The 14104-nt window shown below is 45.3% G+C and overlaps 1 protein-coding gene across 1 annotated transcript in view; it reads right to left on the bottom strand.

The window, feature by feature from the left end:
- POLR3A (RNA polymerase III subunit A) overlaps positions 1 to 14104 on the bottom strand; it is a 1593947-nt gene that overhangs the window by 265908 nt on the left and 1313935 nt on the right. The window contains exon 21 of the mRNA XM_044055661.1: positions 13214 to 13327. Within this exon, the coding sequence (XP_043911596.1) occupies positions 13214 to 13327 (114 nt within the window). The remainder of the gene's footprint in view (positions 1 to 13213; positions 13328 to 14104) is intronic.

The following is a 14104-nucleotide window of genomic DNA, read 5'->3' as shown; positions in this document are numbered from 1 at the left end:
CAGGTTGTCCAGATTCGGAGGAGGAATGCAGGATGGATGGGATATCAGATCCTGGATGGGATCTAGAATCCAAGGAGGATTCACCGAGTGAGACCTTAGGAAGGGGAACCAGATCTGTCGAGGCCAAAACGGAGCAATGAGAATCATTCTGCAACCCACCCGAGAGGCTTTCTGAAGAACTTGGAGCATCAGAGGCAAGGGTGGATAAGCATACAGAAGACCGGGTGGCCAAGCATGCACCAGAGCGTCTCTTGGGGTACCTCCGGGAGGAGGTATCAGAGCGAAAAAACTGTCGCACTTGGTGTTTGAGGGAGAGGCAAAAAGATCGCATGAAGGGGTTCCCCACCGTGCGAATATGCGTTCCGCTACTCGACAATTGAGAGACCACTCGTAAGGGGTCAGAATGGTGCGACTGAGCTTGTCTGCTAGGATGTTGGACCGACCCGGAATGCGTTGCTATTAGAAAGCGGTTGGTGGAGATTGCCCATTCCCAAACTCTCATGGCTTCTCGACAAAGAGGGTAAGACCTTGTTCCCCCTTGCTTGTTGATGTACCAGACAACAGACATGTTGTCCGATTGAATCGCAATTGTTCCCAAGGGAAGAAAGTCCTGAAGTGCTAGCAACGCTAAGAGCACTGCTCTCATCTCTAGAACATTGATATGCAGTAAGGTCTCTGAATCGTCCCACGTGCCTTGGACGGTCCGGCCCAAAGTGCCCCCCACCCGAGGCGGAGGCGTCCGTGGTCACCGTGGCGAGAGGGGAGAAGCACAAAAGGGCGGCCCTGTGGAGATCCGGGAGTGAAGCCACCACAAGAGGGACCGCTTGCAAGCCTTGCTGATCGCTATGGGATGATGCATGGGGAGAGCAAGGTATGACCACTGTACTAAGAGCGTCCACTGTAGAATGCGCATATTGAGCCTGGCAAGAGGAAGAAGTGCTATAGCAGATGCCATGGACCCTAGAGCCCTCAGGACCAACTCCGCCGGAACGGAACTTGAGTGGAGAATGGCCCGCACCTGGAGCTGCAGATTTTGAACCCTGTCCGCAGTGAGGAAGGCTCGTAAACTCCTTGTGTCTAGCCTGGCCCCTATAAAATCTAAGAGCTGTGTGGGCGCCAGGTTTGATTTCTTTGTATTTATTGTGATGCCCAGAAAAGGAGCAAGATGGAGAAAGGAGTCTCGCGCCAATAAAAGTAGATGCCTTGTTGGGGCGGTGAGAAGCCAGTCGTCCAGGTAGGGAAACACCTGCACTCCCTGAAGCCTCAGGTGGGCCGCTACCACTGCTAATACTTTGGTGAACACCCTGGGGGCTGTGGTGAGACCAAAGGGAAGGACCCGGAACTGGTAGTGACTGGCTCCCAGCCGGAAGCGGAGAAACCTCCAGGAGCGCCTGTCCATCAGGATGTGGTAGTACGCGTCCTTGAGGTCTATCGAGCACATCCAGTGATTTTCTCCCAGAAGGGGGAGAATAGATTGCAGAGTGACCATTCGGAATTTTTCTTTGGGGACTGCCAGATTCGAGAGAGAGAGGTCTAGGATTGGTCTTAGTTCCCCCGTCTTCTTTGGCACTAAAAAGAATCTGGAGTAGAACCCTGATCCGATCTGGTCTGGGGGGACGGGCTGGATGGCTCTTTTCTTTAGCAGATGGCCAATTTCTGCCAAAGCGGCCTCCCGTTGACCCGGTGGGACGTCTGGGAGGGATTTCAACTTTGGAAGGTGAAAGAAAGGGATGCGATATCCTCTGGATATGATTTGGAGAACCCAGCGGTCCGATGTTATGGACTCCCATGCCGCTAGGTGCCCCGGAACGTCCCCGACTGCCTCCAGAGTGGAGCAGTCGGGCAACCCCTCAGGGTTGCTGCGCGGGCCGTTCAGAGAAAGGTTCCCTGGACCCGAAGTTTCTGGGAGCCCCTCTGCCTCTAGGGCGGCGTCCTCCCTGTCCTCCTCTGCCACGGAAGGACTGGTTGTCCGGAGCAGGCTGGGACTGCTGCGACTTCCGGAACCACATCTTCTTCTGACCCTTTTGGTTCCTAGAGTAGGGCCTCTGGGGTGCAGAGAAGCGGATTCCGACGGCAGACAGCGTCTTCCCGTCCTTCTCGCTCTGGGTCAACGTCTCGCGAACGGTTTTGCCAAAAAGAGCAGAACCATCAAAGGGGGCGTTCGCAAATGACGCTTTGAAGGGCTCAGAAAAATCGCAGTGACGGAGCCAGGCCTGACGTCTAGTGACTAGTCCTGTCCCCGCAGCTCTAGCGGCGCCTTCCGTTGCATGGGAGAGTAGCCGCATAGAGGTATTAGTTACTGACCTAAGAGTGGCCATACGGGTGGAGTGCAGACCCCTGTCCTCCTCCGAAATGGACTCTGGGGGAGATGCAGCGTACTCTTTAATAAGATCTCGCTGCATCCTAATGACATGTGCCAAGTAGTTCAGCGCCCTTACCGAGAAGGTCGCTGAACTAAACATCCGCTTCCCCAAGCGGTCCATCATCCGAGACTCCTTGCTCGGGGGGTGGACTGAGGGACTCTCCTGAGCCAGTTCCCTCTTGGTGGCCGCCGCCGTCAACATGGCATCTACCGGAGGCCCCTTACTCCAATGGGCACGGTCGGACGGTGGGCTAAGGATCCTATCTGGCCTCTTAGGAATTGGCTCCATGGTGTCCGGTTCCTTCCACGCCCTGGTGGTAATAAGGTCCACCAGGGGGTCGGCAGGAGGGGACACCCAAGAGGTAGACGGGCCCGCTTCAAATGCCTCCAAGAACACGGACTCGTCCGAGGAAGACTTGGGGGCAGACCACCCCCCCCTTATACGGAGCATTTCCATGATGTCTCCAAATGAGACATCCTCGGGGGGTGACCGTGGGGAGCCTTCCCCTTCCTCCAAGTCCGTGTCTTCTGTGAGAGACTCGGGGGAGTCAATGTGCCTCCTTTTGCACGTATGCTTGCGAGGGACATCCTCTGGGGGGCTGTCAGAGGAGTCCTCACAAGCAGCAACTTGTTCCATTGGAGCAACTTGGGGCACAGAAGCGGGCTGTCCCAGGGGCCGGATGGTGGAAGCCTGGCCCAGTGCAGAGGGAGCGCGGGACGGAGCCGGAACAAGTGCCGGGGGTCCGGAGACCCTCAACAGAGCCCTCTCCACTACATCAAACGCCGAAGGGGAGCCGACCTCGACCAAAGGATCCGACAATCGGCTCACCCTCGGATCTGAAGACTGGATCGGAGCCGGCGCCGAAGCGCTCGGATCCGAAGGGAGAGTGCGCTCCGACACAGATGGCGCCGAAGGAGCACTGATCCCCCCGGATCCGAGGCTCGGATCCAGGCTCCGAGAGGTCGGATCCGACGCACTCGAGGGCAGGGTCGGATCAAAAGTACCAAGTACTATCGGCGCCGACCCACCCCCGGCTCCGAAGCTGCTCGGCTCCAACTGCTCCGAACCCGGATAGCGGGTCGGAGAAGGAGCAATAGGTTTGAAAAAGGGTGTTGAGCTCCCCCCCAGAGGGGGGGGGGGAGGCAAGAGCACTCCCATCTGCATCTGGGCCTGGATGAATCTTCTCATCATCCGGTCCAGATCAGCATCCGAAAGGCTATATGTAGATCTCGACGAGGCTACCGAGGTAGGCCTGGAGTGCCTCCTCGATAGCCTCGACGGAGATCGGGTCTCCTCCTCCTCAGGACCCGGTGAAAAGCACACTGGGGACCGGAGCCGAGAAGGAGGAGACCGAGCCGACGGAGCCGGGAGAAGCCCGCTTGGCTGGCGGGGCGAAACAGAGGTCTCGGCCCGCCGCTTGGTGCTTCTCCCTCCGGTCCTTTTTCTAGCATCCCTCCCTCTCCAGAAGCGGGAGGTTGAGTCCCAGGAGCAGGAGGGGTGCTACGGAGGAAGAACCGGCCACGGTTACTCCCGAAGGAGGCGGAGTTCGAGCCGAGTCCGGCGGTAAAAGGCCCGCCAAGACAAGCTTGGACCTCCGCTCCTTCAGTGCCCTGGGGTTGAACCCTGCACAAATGGAGCATCCAGATGTGAGGTGTTCAACCCCCAGGCACCTAACACACCGAGTGTGGCCATCAGCCGGGGAGAGCTTATGGCCACACTCGGAGCATTTAGAAAATATAGATTTGGGCTGATCAGCCATCCCAATCTATAAAGCTACTAACTAAAGTAACTAAAAACAAATACACACAGGCCCAACACACACACACTACGCCAACAGCGAGGGGAGGGAAAAAAAATACTTAATTTAACACTAAAAGTAAACTATCAAAGAGGAATACCTAAACTTTCACACAAAAAACTTAAAAAACTCTGAATTAACAGATAGAAAACTAGCACTTAGCTGAGAGCTATAGATACCAATCCAGTCACCATGCGCGGCAAACGAGATCTGGGGTCATGAGGGTAGAGCAGGGCATTATGGGTGAGGGGAGGAGCTGAGAGCTTGGATCCATAGCTGGAAAACCATGCCGGTTCGGATCCGATATCGGATCCATAACCCACAGGTTGCAGACAAATGAATATCCTACTTCAGATGTTAATTTTATCAACAGTAGTTTTATTTAGTAGTTGACATCAGGTAAATTCTAGAAAGACTACCTGTTTCTGAAGCCTTGATTACATGCCAGAAACATTCAGGCCGCCCTAGAAAAAGTACAGCTTTGCCTGAAGTGCTCTGTAGCCAACTAGACGCTGAAGTCTGAAAGTGACCCCTTTTTGGAGGTTATGTGATACTTTTTCTAAGCTATATACCACCTTTGATTTACTAGCAAATAGGGCAGGAGGTGAGTGTGTAATTTCCTTGTAAGAGGAATTGGATTTTCCTATATAGGTGTCAATAAAAGGAAAGTCTAATAACGTTGCGGTAGGGTGTAAGACACTGTTGTGGAAGTGGACTTAGATTTAAAACTGCATTACATCTGGTTTCATTTTTGATGAACTGCAGAGATCAGTTAAGGGGTTACTAACACTACCTGGTAGTACTTGGAATGTCTACTTTGTCATGAAAGTTGATTATCAGAAGACCAAGGACTGGATTTTCGTTAAATTTGAGATATGTCCTTGTTCTTCCACGTCCTACCCTTGTAATATTATGAATGCCTGCAATTCTGTTTAGGTGACTTTTAAGTCAGCTAAGATGACCAACAATTAGTAATTTATGATAGGCTGGAGTGAGAGGTTTTGTTCCAGTATATTTTGGAGTAAGTTTATTGGGGGGGATGCAAATAATACCAAACAGAATTTTTGTATGACTCCTACTTTAAGTTGAATATATTTTTTTGCCCTGTTAACTGCGTAGAAAGAGAAAGTTTTGTAACTTAACCACAGCGGGGATCCAGGAAGAGTCCTTTAGCCACATTTCACTTACATTGGTATTTTAGAGTTGTACTGAAAACTCCAAAGTTGCAGCTGGGGTCATTTACTGCTAATGGTGCTTGCATTCGTGTAACCTACTGAAAAATACTTCAAGGGTTTGACGTTGGTAACATAGTACAGCCAGCAGTGACAAGGACATCCATCAGCCTGCATAGGTAGCATGGTTAACAGAAAAGCTTTGATGCTTAGAAAAGGTGATTAAATGAGCCTTTTTGTAAATAATGTGGAGAGCTAGTAGAAAAGGTTTTAGTCATAAAAGTGACATGTTTTAAACATGTGTATCCCGCCAGATACCTACAGAAATTAAGTTTTGTCAATACATGCTATTGTGGTCACACTATAAGGCAGTGTTACACAAGTCCAAAGTAAATGTAGTGGTGGCCAGTACACAGATCAACAGTAGCATTATTAAAACAATATTTACAAGCCAATGAATTATGCATTCAGTGGTTGGTTAAGTAAACCTGTTATTTAAAGGGCATAAAGATACTGGCAATGACACACACTGACTGAAGTGCAGGAACCTTCAGGACTGCTTGTGGATCTTGATGTATCATCATCCTGAAGGGTAACACTGCATATCTAGTCTCCTGCTAATAACAGAGGGATTGTATGAAAACAGTACACAGAAGTCATCCTTTGGGCCTAAAGGAATTTAGGCCACTTGCATCTAGAATGAGCTTGAGATCCCCAGCCTTTTCTGGGACCAAATGAAACCTGGAATACCACCCTAGCCCTCCCTCTGGTCTGTTAGAACCTTTTGTATCATATTTACGATTAAAAAAGTGGAGCTCCTGAATCAGAGGAGGTTAGAAAAGATTGGTAAGAGAGGCTGGAAAGGCAATTTACAAAGGAACAATTGGAGATCTGTACAGCTCTCAAGTATGTAAGTCCGGAAGGATTACCATTTTTTTTGCTTGGAAATGTTTGCATATGTATTTTTATACCCCAAGCAGATTTCATAAAGATGTTCCTCGAGCAAATAAATTCTGGAAGTGTGATGAAAAAGAAAGAGGAGTGTTTTTTTTTTGGACGTGTAATGGGCTGGCAGATTTTAAAAATTCCGTAGAGAATACTCTGCAGAAATGTTGCTGCAGCAAATGGTTGTAACAAAGGAAATTGCTCTTTTTTGATGGGACAAAATCTGACTTGCCTAGACACAGTAAGACTTTACCCAGTTTAATGCTACTGACTGCTAAAAGCAATTACTTCTTTTTCTTCTACTTCTTTCGGCTTTTCCTGGTTAGGGGTCGCCACAGTGGGTCACCTGTCCGCTCATGATTGGCAGTTGAGTTTTACGGTGCCGAGTTGAGAGCCCAGCAACCAACATTCCACAGAAGGCGCACACACACACACACACCTAGGGCCAACTTAGAGGACCAAACCACCTACTGTAAGTCTTTTGGATGTGGGTGGAAACCGGAGCACCCGGAGGAAACCCACGCGACCACAGGGAGGACATGCAGACTCCGCACAGAAGGCACCCCAGCCGAGAATCAAACCGGAGAACCTCTTGCTGTGAGGTGGCAACGCTAACTGCTGCACCATCGGAAAATCAACATCTAAACCCATTGCAATCAAATACTGAATACTGTAAAAGAGATAAAAGAACTGGAGGCTGGGAACCTTAGAAAAAGGAAGGAACAAATTAGATAGAAATAAATGGCATTTGTGGAAACAAAGCATGCAGAATTATGTTCAAAGGAGGAGTGAGGTTTAAGGGAAAGCAGGAATTCAGCAATTTATGTAATGTACTGAATGGCAGTTGTTATATGCTATGTTATATGGGTTGGAGACAGTGGCATTGACAAAAAGGCAGGAGTTTGAGCTGGATGTGGCAGAGTTAAAGATGTTAAGATTTGCACTGGGTGTGACGAGGTTGGACTGGATTAGGAATAAGTATATTACAGGGTCAGCCCAGGTTGGAAGGTTTGGAGACAAAGCCAGAGAGGCAAGATTACGGTAGTTTGGACATGTGCTGAGGAGGGTTGCGGAGTATATTGGGAAAAAGATGCTAAGGATGAAGCTACCAGGTAACAGGAAAAGAGGAAGGCCTAAGATAAAGTTTATGGATGTGGTAAGAGAGGACATGCAGGTGGTTGGTGTGACAGAGCATGATGCAGAGGACAGGAAGAAATGGAAACAGGTGATCCGCTGTGGCAACCCCTAACGGGAACAGCTGAAAGAAGATGACAATGACTGAATGGCAGTTGTTATAATGAAAGAAAATATATATACAAGTATAAGACATGAATAAGAAATATTAATGAGCCGTTTTATTTTACTTTGTGTGTCTATGTCTTAAGGGATCAGCAGCAAAGCTGATCCCGTTTCAAAACATAAAACCTTACAGATTATTGTGCAAAGGACTCCAATACTGTACTCCAATATTCACTTCACTGACACGGTCCTTCCTGCCATATCATTGTTCTGCCCTTTAGCCATATGGCAATCCAGTTTCTTTAGCATGTTTCTAACCACAACCCCACATTTTCTTAGCAGTTTACTGTGTGAGACTGAGCCAAAGGCCTTGCTGAAGTCCAGGCAGACCACATTTATCAGTACTCCTTGTCAAGTTCTCCTGTAAACCAACCATAAGTGAGGATCAGGTATGTCCTGACAACTCCTGCAGGCCATGAACCTACATTACTCGTGCTGGAGTGCGTCTTCCAGGAACTTAATGAGCCTTTTTCATCAGGATTCTTACCTAGATGTCCCCTGCCACTGCTGTAAAATTAACAGTCCTGTACTACCCTGACATTTTCTGCCCCACCTCACCTTAAACAAACACCAAAGCTGCTTTCTTCCAGTCCTCAGGCACTTACCACAGTGGTCAGTGATCTGATGAAAATGGTCATGGGATTTAAAAGTACAATGATCTGATGGATCCTAAGTGACAACTCACTTGGATCCCAACCTTTAAAATCACTTAGGGAAAACAATTTCTTTTCAACCTCCTTCCTCTCTATTCTGGGATACTGGAGTCTGTCTGTCCACAGCTCTGTCCATTCTGCAAATACCTTCTTCACAACACAGCATCCTCTCTCGGTTTTCCTTTGCAAAGACTGAAGAGAAGCATTCACTCAGTACCCTCTACTTACTCCATTTTCTGTCATCTTTTTCATAGCACTGCTCAGCTAGGCTTCATGTTCTTCCAAAAGCCATTCATGTCCCAAATTGTGAATGGAGATAAACAATGGAAACTCTGGCTTAAGTTTAATAATAATTCTGACCTTTACCATTATAAGCAGCTCCGTAACCAAGCTAAAAAACTAATTTCTACAGACAAACAATACTTCCAGAACCAACAAATACAGAAAAACAATCCCACATTTTTTGGTTCTCTGTCAATAATTTCTTAAATCCAGGCACAAAACCTAATCCATGCCCATACCCCGACATGCCATCTGAAGAAATACCTAGCATCTTTAACTCTTAGTGTATTGACACCATTGCCAACATTACAGCAACTTTTTCACTACCTCTCCCTAATGATATCTCTACCCCACGTCCTCCAATACAGCATACTCTTCCTCAGAGCCATACCAACATTCCTTATGTCATTCTACCCTCCTCCAACTAATACGCCCCCTCCTAACTCCATCCAACTGACCTCTCAACCTCAGTTTACTCTCTCTCCCATCCCTACTTCTTAGATTAAAAAAACTTCTTCAGAAACTAAAATCCTGCTCTAACTCCACTGACAAAATTCCAGCCAAGTTTCTAAAAATCACAGCTGACTCCGTGGCCTACCCTATTAGCATTCCGATAAACAGATCTATCCTAAAATCTCATGTCCCTTGTTTCTGGAAAAAAAAAAGCAATAACTCTACCATTGCACAAAGGAGGCACCCTCAACTGACATCTCAGACTTCCGTTCCATTGCTACTCTGTCCCCCATCTCACCAATTCTAGAAAAATGTGTCCAAAAACAACTCTTACATTTCCTTCTGAAGGAGGAAATTCTTTCCCCCATCCAGCATGACGTCTGTCTAAGACATAGTATATCCACTGCACGAATATCCTTCTTAGATATAATCAACAAAGCCAGTGAAACTGGAAATGCAGTATCAACCTTATTCTTGGACTTATCAAAAGGCTTTCAATACCATCTCTCACCCTATCCTCCTTTCCCAGCAGATGACTCCATTACAGTCTGCTCTAGTCTCAACTGAGATACATTAAAACAGCTCACCCAAGCCATGATCTTTACTCCCAAAAAGAAATGCTCCTGTTAATAAAGCAACTCTGAAACACTCTCCCTTAATTTCACCAAAATCGAGTTAGTGACCTCTACTAAATTGTTAGGCGTTATAATTGAGGACAACCTTAAATTCAATCTTCACATACAAAACAATATTAGCAAGACCCACAATACACTTGGGCTTCTCTACAGACAAGTTTTTCTCCATCCCTGCCAAACCAACATTAGCCCTATCTTATCTTTTACACTAACTTATGGTGCTCCTACGCTAACCAATCTACAGTCTTCACTGGAAACAAAATTAGAAACCTATTATCACAAGATTGCTAAATTCAGCACCAACAGCCGCCACTTTATCCACCACTGTACTGCCCTAAAAACAACTTCATTGGCTGGAATTCTACCCCCCCCTCCACCTACTCCTCCTTCAGCTCAGAACTACTCACCAATTGTTACATAAACCCAAGACTGCCCTGCACTTAGCTCTTTATTCACCCTCAATAATCCTGTCAGCCTCTTGGTTCTGAACACCAATATCTTGTATAAATTCATAAACCCAGGCTACCCGCAGGTCACCTATTATATTCATGGAACACTGCTAAACTATGGACTTAATCTACCTCTGTCTGCTTACAATGTCTTTCCAACTTTAAAGCTGCACTACACAACCATCTTCTCTCCAAGTGGACATGTAACTGTTCCACTACTCACAGCCATTACTTAATCTTCCAATTTTAACTCTAAAACTTTACCCTTACCTTTTACTAATAATCTTTCCGTTTCTTCTGACAAACTTCATTTTTCTTTACACCTCCCCTTCCCTCCTCTTAATTCTATCACACCTTATTCCTCCCTCCTCTCTTCTTAATAGCCTTTCCCTTTTCTCATCTGCCTTCCTGTCCACTCCTCCATCTCCCCCTTTTCCTTCCTATCTATTACTCCATAATGTAACTGCAGCTTACATTTTAACCAAGTTGTATTTACATTTAGATACTCCGCTTGGTTGCCCTTCTCATGGCCTTACCATACTACTCTTCACTTCTTCCATACATCAAACAAATCTTGATATAATTGTTTTGCTTTGTACTATGCCTGTTATTATTGTACCTATGTACTAGAAACATGCTCATTCCCTTAAGTCAAGAAGTCTGTAGCAGGTTTATTTCATTCTATGTAAATTCTTTTCAAGAAAATTTTATGTTTACTTAATTCTATGTAAATTCTGTAAATCTCTTAATAAAAATTTTCTGTACACATTTCTGAACATTTTGAACCTGTACGTTAATTTCTTTTAATTTTTATTGTACTTGCTCTGCCAATCTGGTGCTAGACCTTAGTTTTGTTTTTTGCTAAATGGAACTTTTCTCCCAGAGCCCCCAATGAAAACAGGCTCAACTTGACACTGTGGACTTTCCTGGTAAACAAATGCCAATAAATAAATAAATAAATAAATAAATAATTTCTGCTACACACCTACACAAGTTTTTATTCACCCCTTGACCCTTCTGTCAACTGTTCATTTTGCATCTTCTCTGCCCTTCTGATAATCTCCCTGTACTGTGCCTTGTCCAGTTCTCCACTCCTCCCTTCCACTTCCCTGTATGCATACTTACTGTCCTAACTAGTGGCCTTACCTTTGTGTGTAGCAACGTTAATGTTTTCTTCTTAACCACTTCCTGAAACTAATCCACAGCTCTGTGCATTGTGTCACTGACCCACCCTGATAGTTTACCTCCCCAATTTGCTCCCACTTCCATAACCCATCTTTGAGGCTCTCTCCCATTCCTGATGATCATAATCCACTCCCAAACGTCTCATATCATTACCTTTGACACTGTATCCTTACCTGTCCCACATTCTAAGTTACACACCGACATGATCAATGTAGCCTGAAAATGGCATTTACTTACTACCCCCCCCCCCCCTCCAGCTCCTACCACATTGATCAAGACCACATTCAGAGATCCAGCCTTTCTGGCGTAGCCCAGCAGCAGTTGGATAAAATGCTCAAGTATGTCAACTTCTGCTCCCGCCTCCACTGTGAAATTTGGGATCCCATGTCTGCTCCTCAAAATTTCAGAACTTGCACAGCTATAACCTTCATCCTCCAATCCCACCCCCTTTACATTTTCTATCTCTTCTAGTCTCGTAGCAATTAAGTAGTTAGTTAACATTACTCAACCTTAAAATTATGAATTTTTATACATTTTAAGGATTACTAACTGAAAAGCTCAAAGCCAAATCAGTATATCAAGAGATGGCAGTTCAGCAATACTACAGAATTGTCTTAAATCAACACACTTCAGATAATTACGGAAGATGTTCGAACGACAGTATTTTTTTAAAATAAAAACAAATGGAAAAAAGCACTGGTTAGCCAACAAAGGAATATTTGTGCAGAAAAGTTTCAACACAGGTATGAAAACATAACATGTCAGAATTGTTGTTCTGAGCACTTTGCAACTCGTGTTAACATTATTCTTTTCAGAGCCCTCTGTTTTGGTGTCTCATACCTCCACCAATCCAAATAATTGAGAATATAAAACTTTCTGCCAGTCTAATTAAGCACAAAGTGCTTACAGTTATCATAGTAAACGTAATGGTGGAACACACAAATGCAAACACAAAGAGAGAGCGTTATTGATGGAGCAAATGGATATGTACAGGACTATGACCTAAGCAACCTTTGTTTGATTAGTAGTATGGGTGCTTAACAGTAAAAGCACAGCAGAGATGGATGGGCATGCCCATCCTGGGGTAGGGGGTCCCAGATGGTGGTAGCTGCCATTCCTACAGAGGCATGCAAACATAGGCTGGCATATGTACAATGTATGAGTGGCCACACAAGCTTTGATGGTAGCTCTTGAAGGCCATGTATGTTAGAGGTACACAGGTAGTCTGTAGTGTGACAAAGGCTTACATAGGGACAGTCACAAAAATAGCTCTCATTGCCTGGATGTGTACAACAGCACTGAACTCTGTTTTCCTGGAGGGAGGCCCATCCAGATGGCTCTCACCACAGGGTATCAGCACAGGACTCTCCTGCACTCCAATGGAATTAATAGGCTCAAGTCCAATCGGAGGGGACTTGCTGGTCGGCAGGCAAAAAACACCTAGGAGGGAAGAAATAAATTTGCGTACACACACACACACACACGTGTGCTTACGCACACTCTCCCTAAAAAAGATAGTTTCCCAAAGTCTGTCTGCTTAACTATCAGTTTGCCAGACTTCTGCAGCATTTGACATATCGGCAAGGGAGCTCTTTTATATATATATACCAGCATCTACCATTAACAACATGCATCCCAAGCAGCAGTAGAAATGTGTGGGATGGAGGACTAATGGGGCTTTAATCCAGTCTGAGAGATCCATTTGACGAGCGGTGGTGGTTTAAATGAGTAAACAAATGACTGCACTTGGAAAAGCAACAGTGCATTTCAGTGTGTTGCATCTGAACATGTGTAAGTAGTTTATTGTAACACTCAGCACATTAAAATATTTACTGCACTGTAAAAAAGTAAAGAATGCACTCACTGAAAATCAATTTGCATAAAAAGCAGTGAAAAATGAGAAAAGTTAATCAATATAGACACCAGATAACAAGTAATGCAATTCCAAGTCTCATTTTGATTATAAATAAACTGCTAACCTGCAAGAAGGTTTCTTGGCAAAACAGGAACTCATTTTTCTTCATGATAGCTTCTGAAGTTAAGCATAACTCATTTTTACTAAGAGCAGGTTCATTCTGGCAAGAATAAACAGCCTAAAACAGACAAAAAATATTAAATTAATACAGTAATTAAGAAACAGACATTTCTATAAGAAAATCCATTTTAAGACTGATATACAAAATATTCCCACACATTCTTTACTGCAACAAAAATATTAATTCAGCAGACATTCAGCTTACGGGGCACACAAATGACACTGAAATGTGATAAAGACCCCACAAACAAAGGTAAGGATCTTACAGGCATGACATATAGTAGAACTAACTGCCTAAACAGGCACAATCTAAACACTCCATACCTACAAGAAAGTCACCAGGTACTTTCACAATCTCTAGTCAATATTTATTTTTGCTTACCGGGATGGTCTGACTGGGCACTCGGGTCCATTTTCAGCAGGGGCCCAGAGAGTAAAACTCCAACAAAAATTACAAATAATTTACAGAGAAAAAAAGAATCGGGTTAACAGTAGACTTAACAGTCTGGGAGATGAACTTTCAGAAAACAAGGCCTTTAACTCCTAGAGTAAATTTAAGGGTATCCATCCAGTTAACCAGGCTATGTTTGAAGGTCGAAAGGGAATCAACATTGCTTGATTGGTAGTGGGAGCTTATTCCACAGCAGGGAGAGGTAGGTGATGAACGATACCTCCATCTAAGTTTACTTTTTTCTTAATGTAGGTTGAGATCTTGTTCTAAAGATGGCTGCACTATTTCACTTTTCAAGAAAAAGAAGGTCAAGTATAGCAGGATCCATACGGGCACAGTAAGCGATGCACAGATCTCACCAAAGGAGCCAATATGAAACGGAGT

This window comes from Protopterus annectens, chromosome 14.part0 (assembly GCF_019279795.1).
Source record: "Protopterus annectens isolate FY-2018-M chromosome 14.part0, PAN1.0, whole genome shotgun sequence".
Taxonomy (NCBI): Eukaryota; Metazoa; Chordata; order Ceratodontiformes; family Protopteridae; genus Protopterus; species Protopterus annectens.
This window is presented reverse-complemented; position numbering and strand designations above follow the sequence as displayed.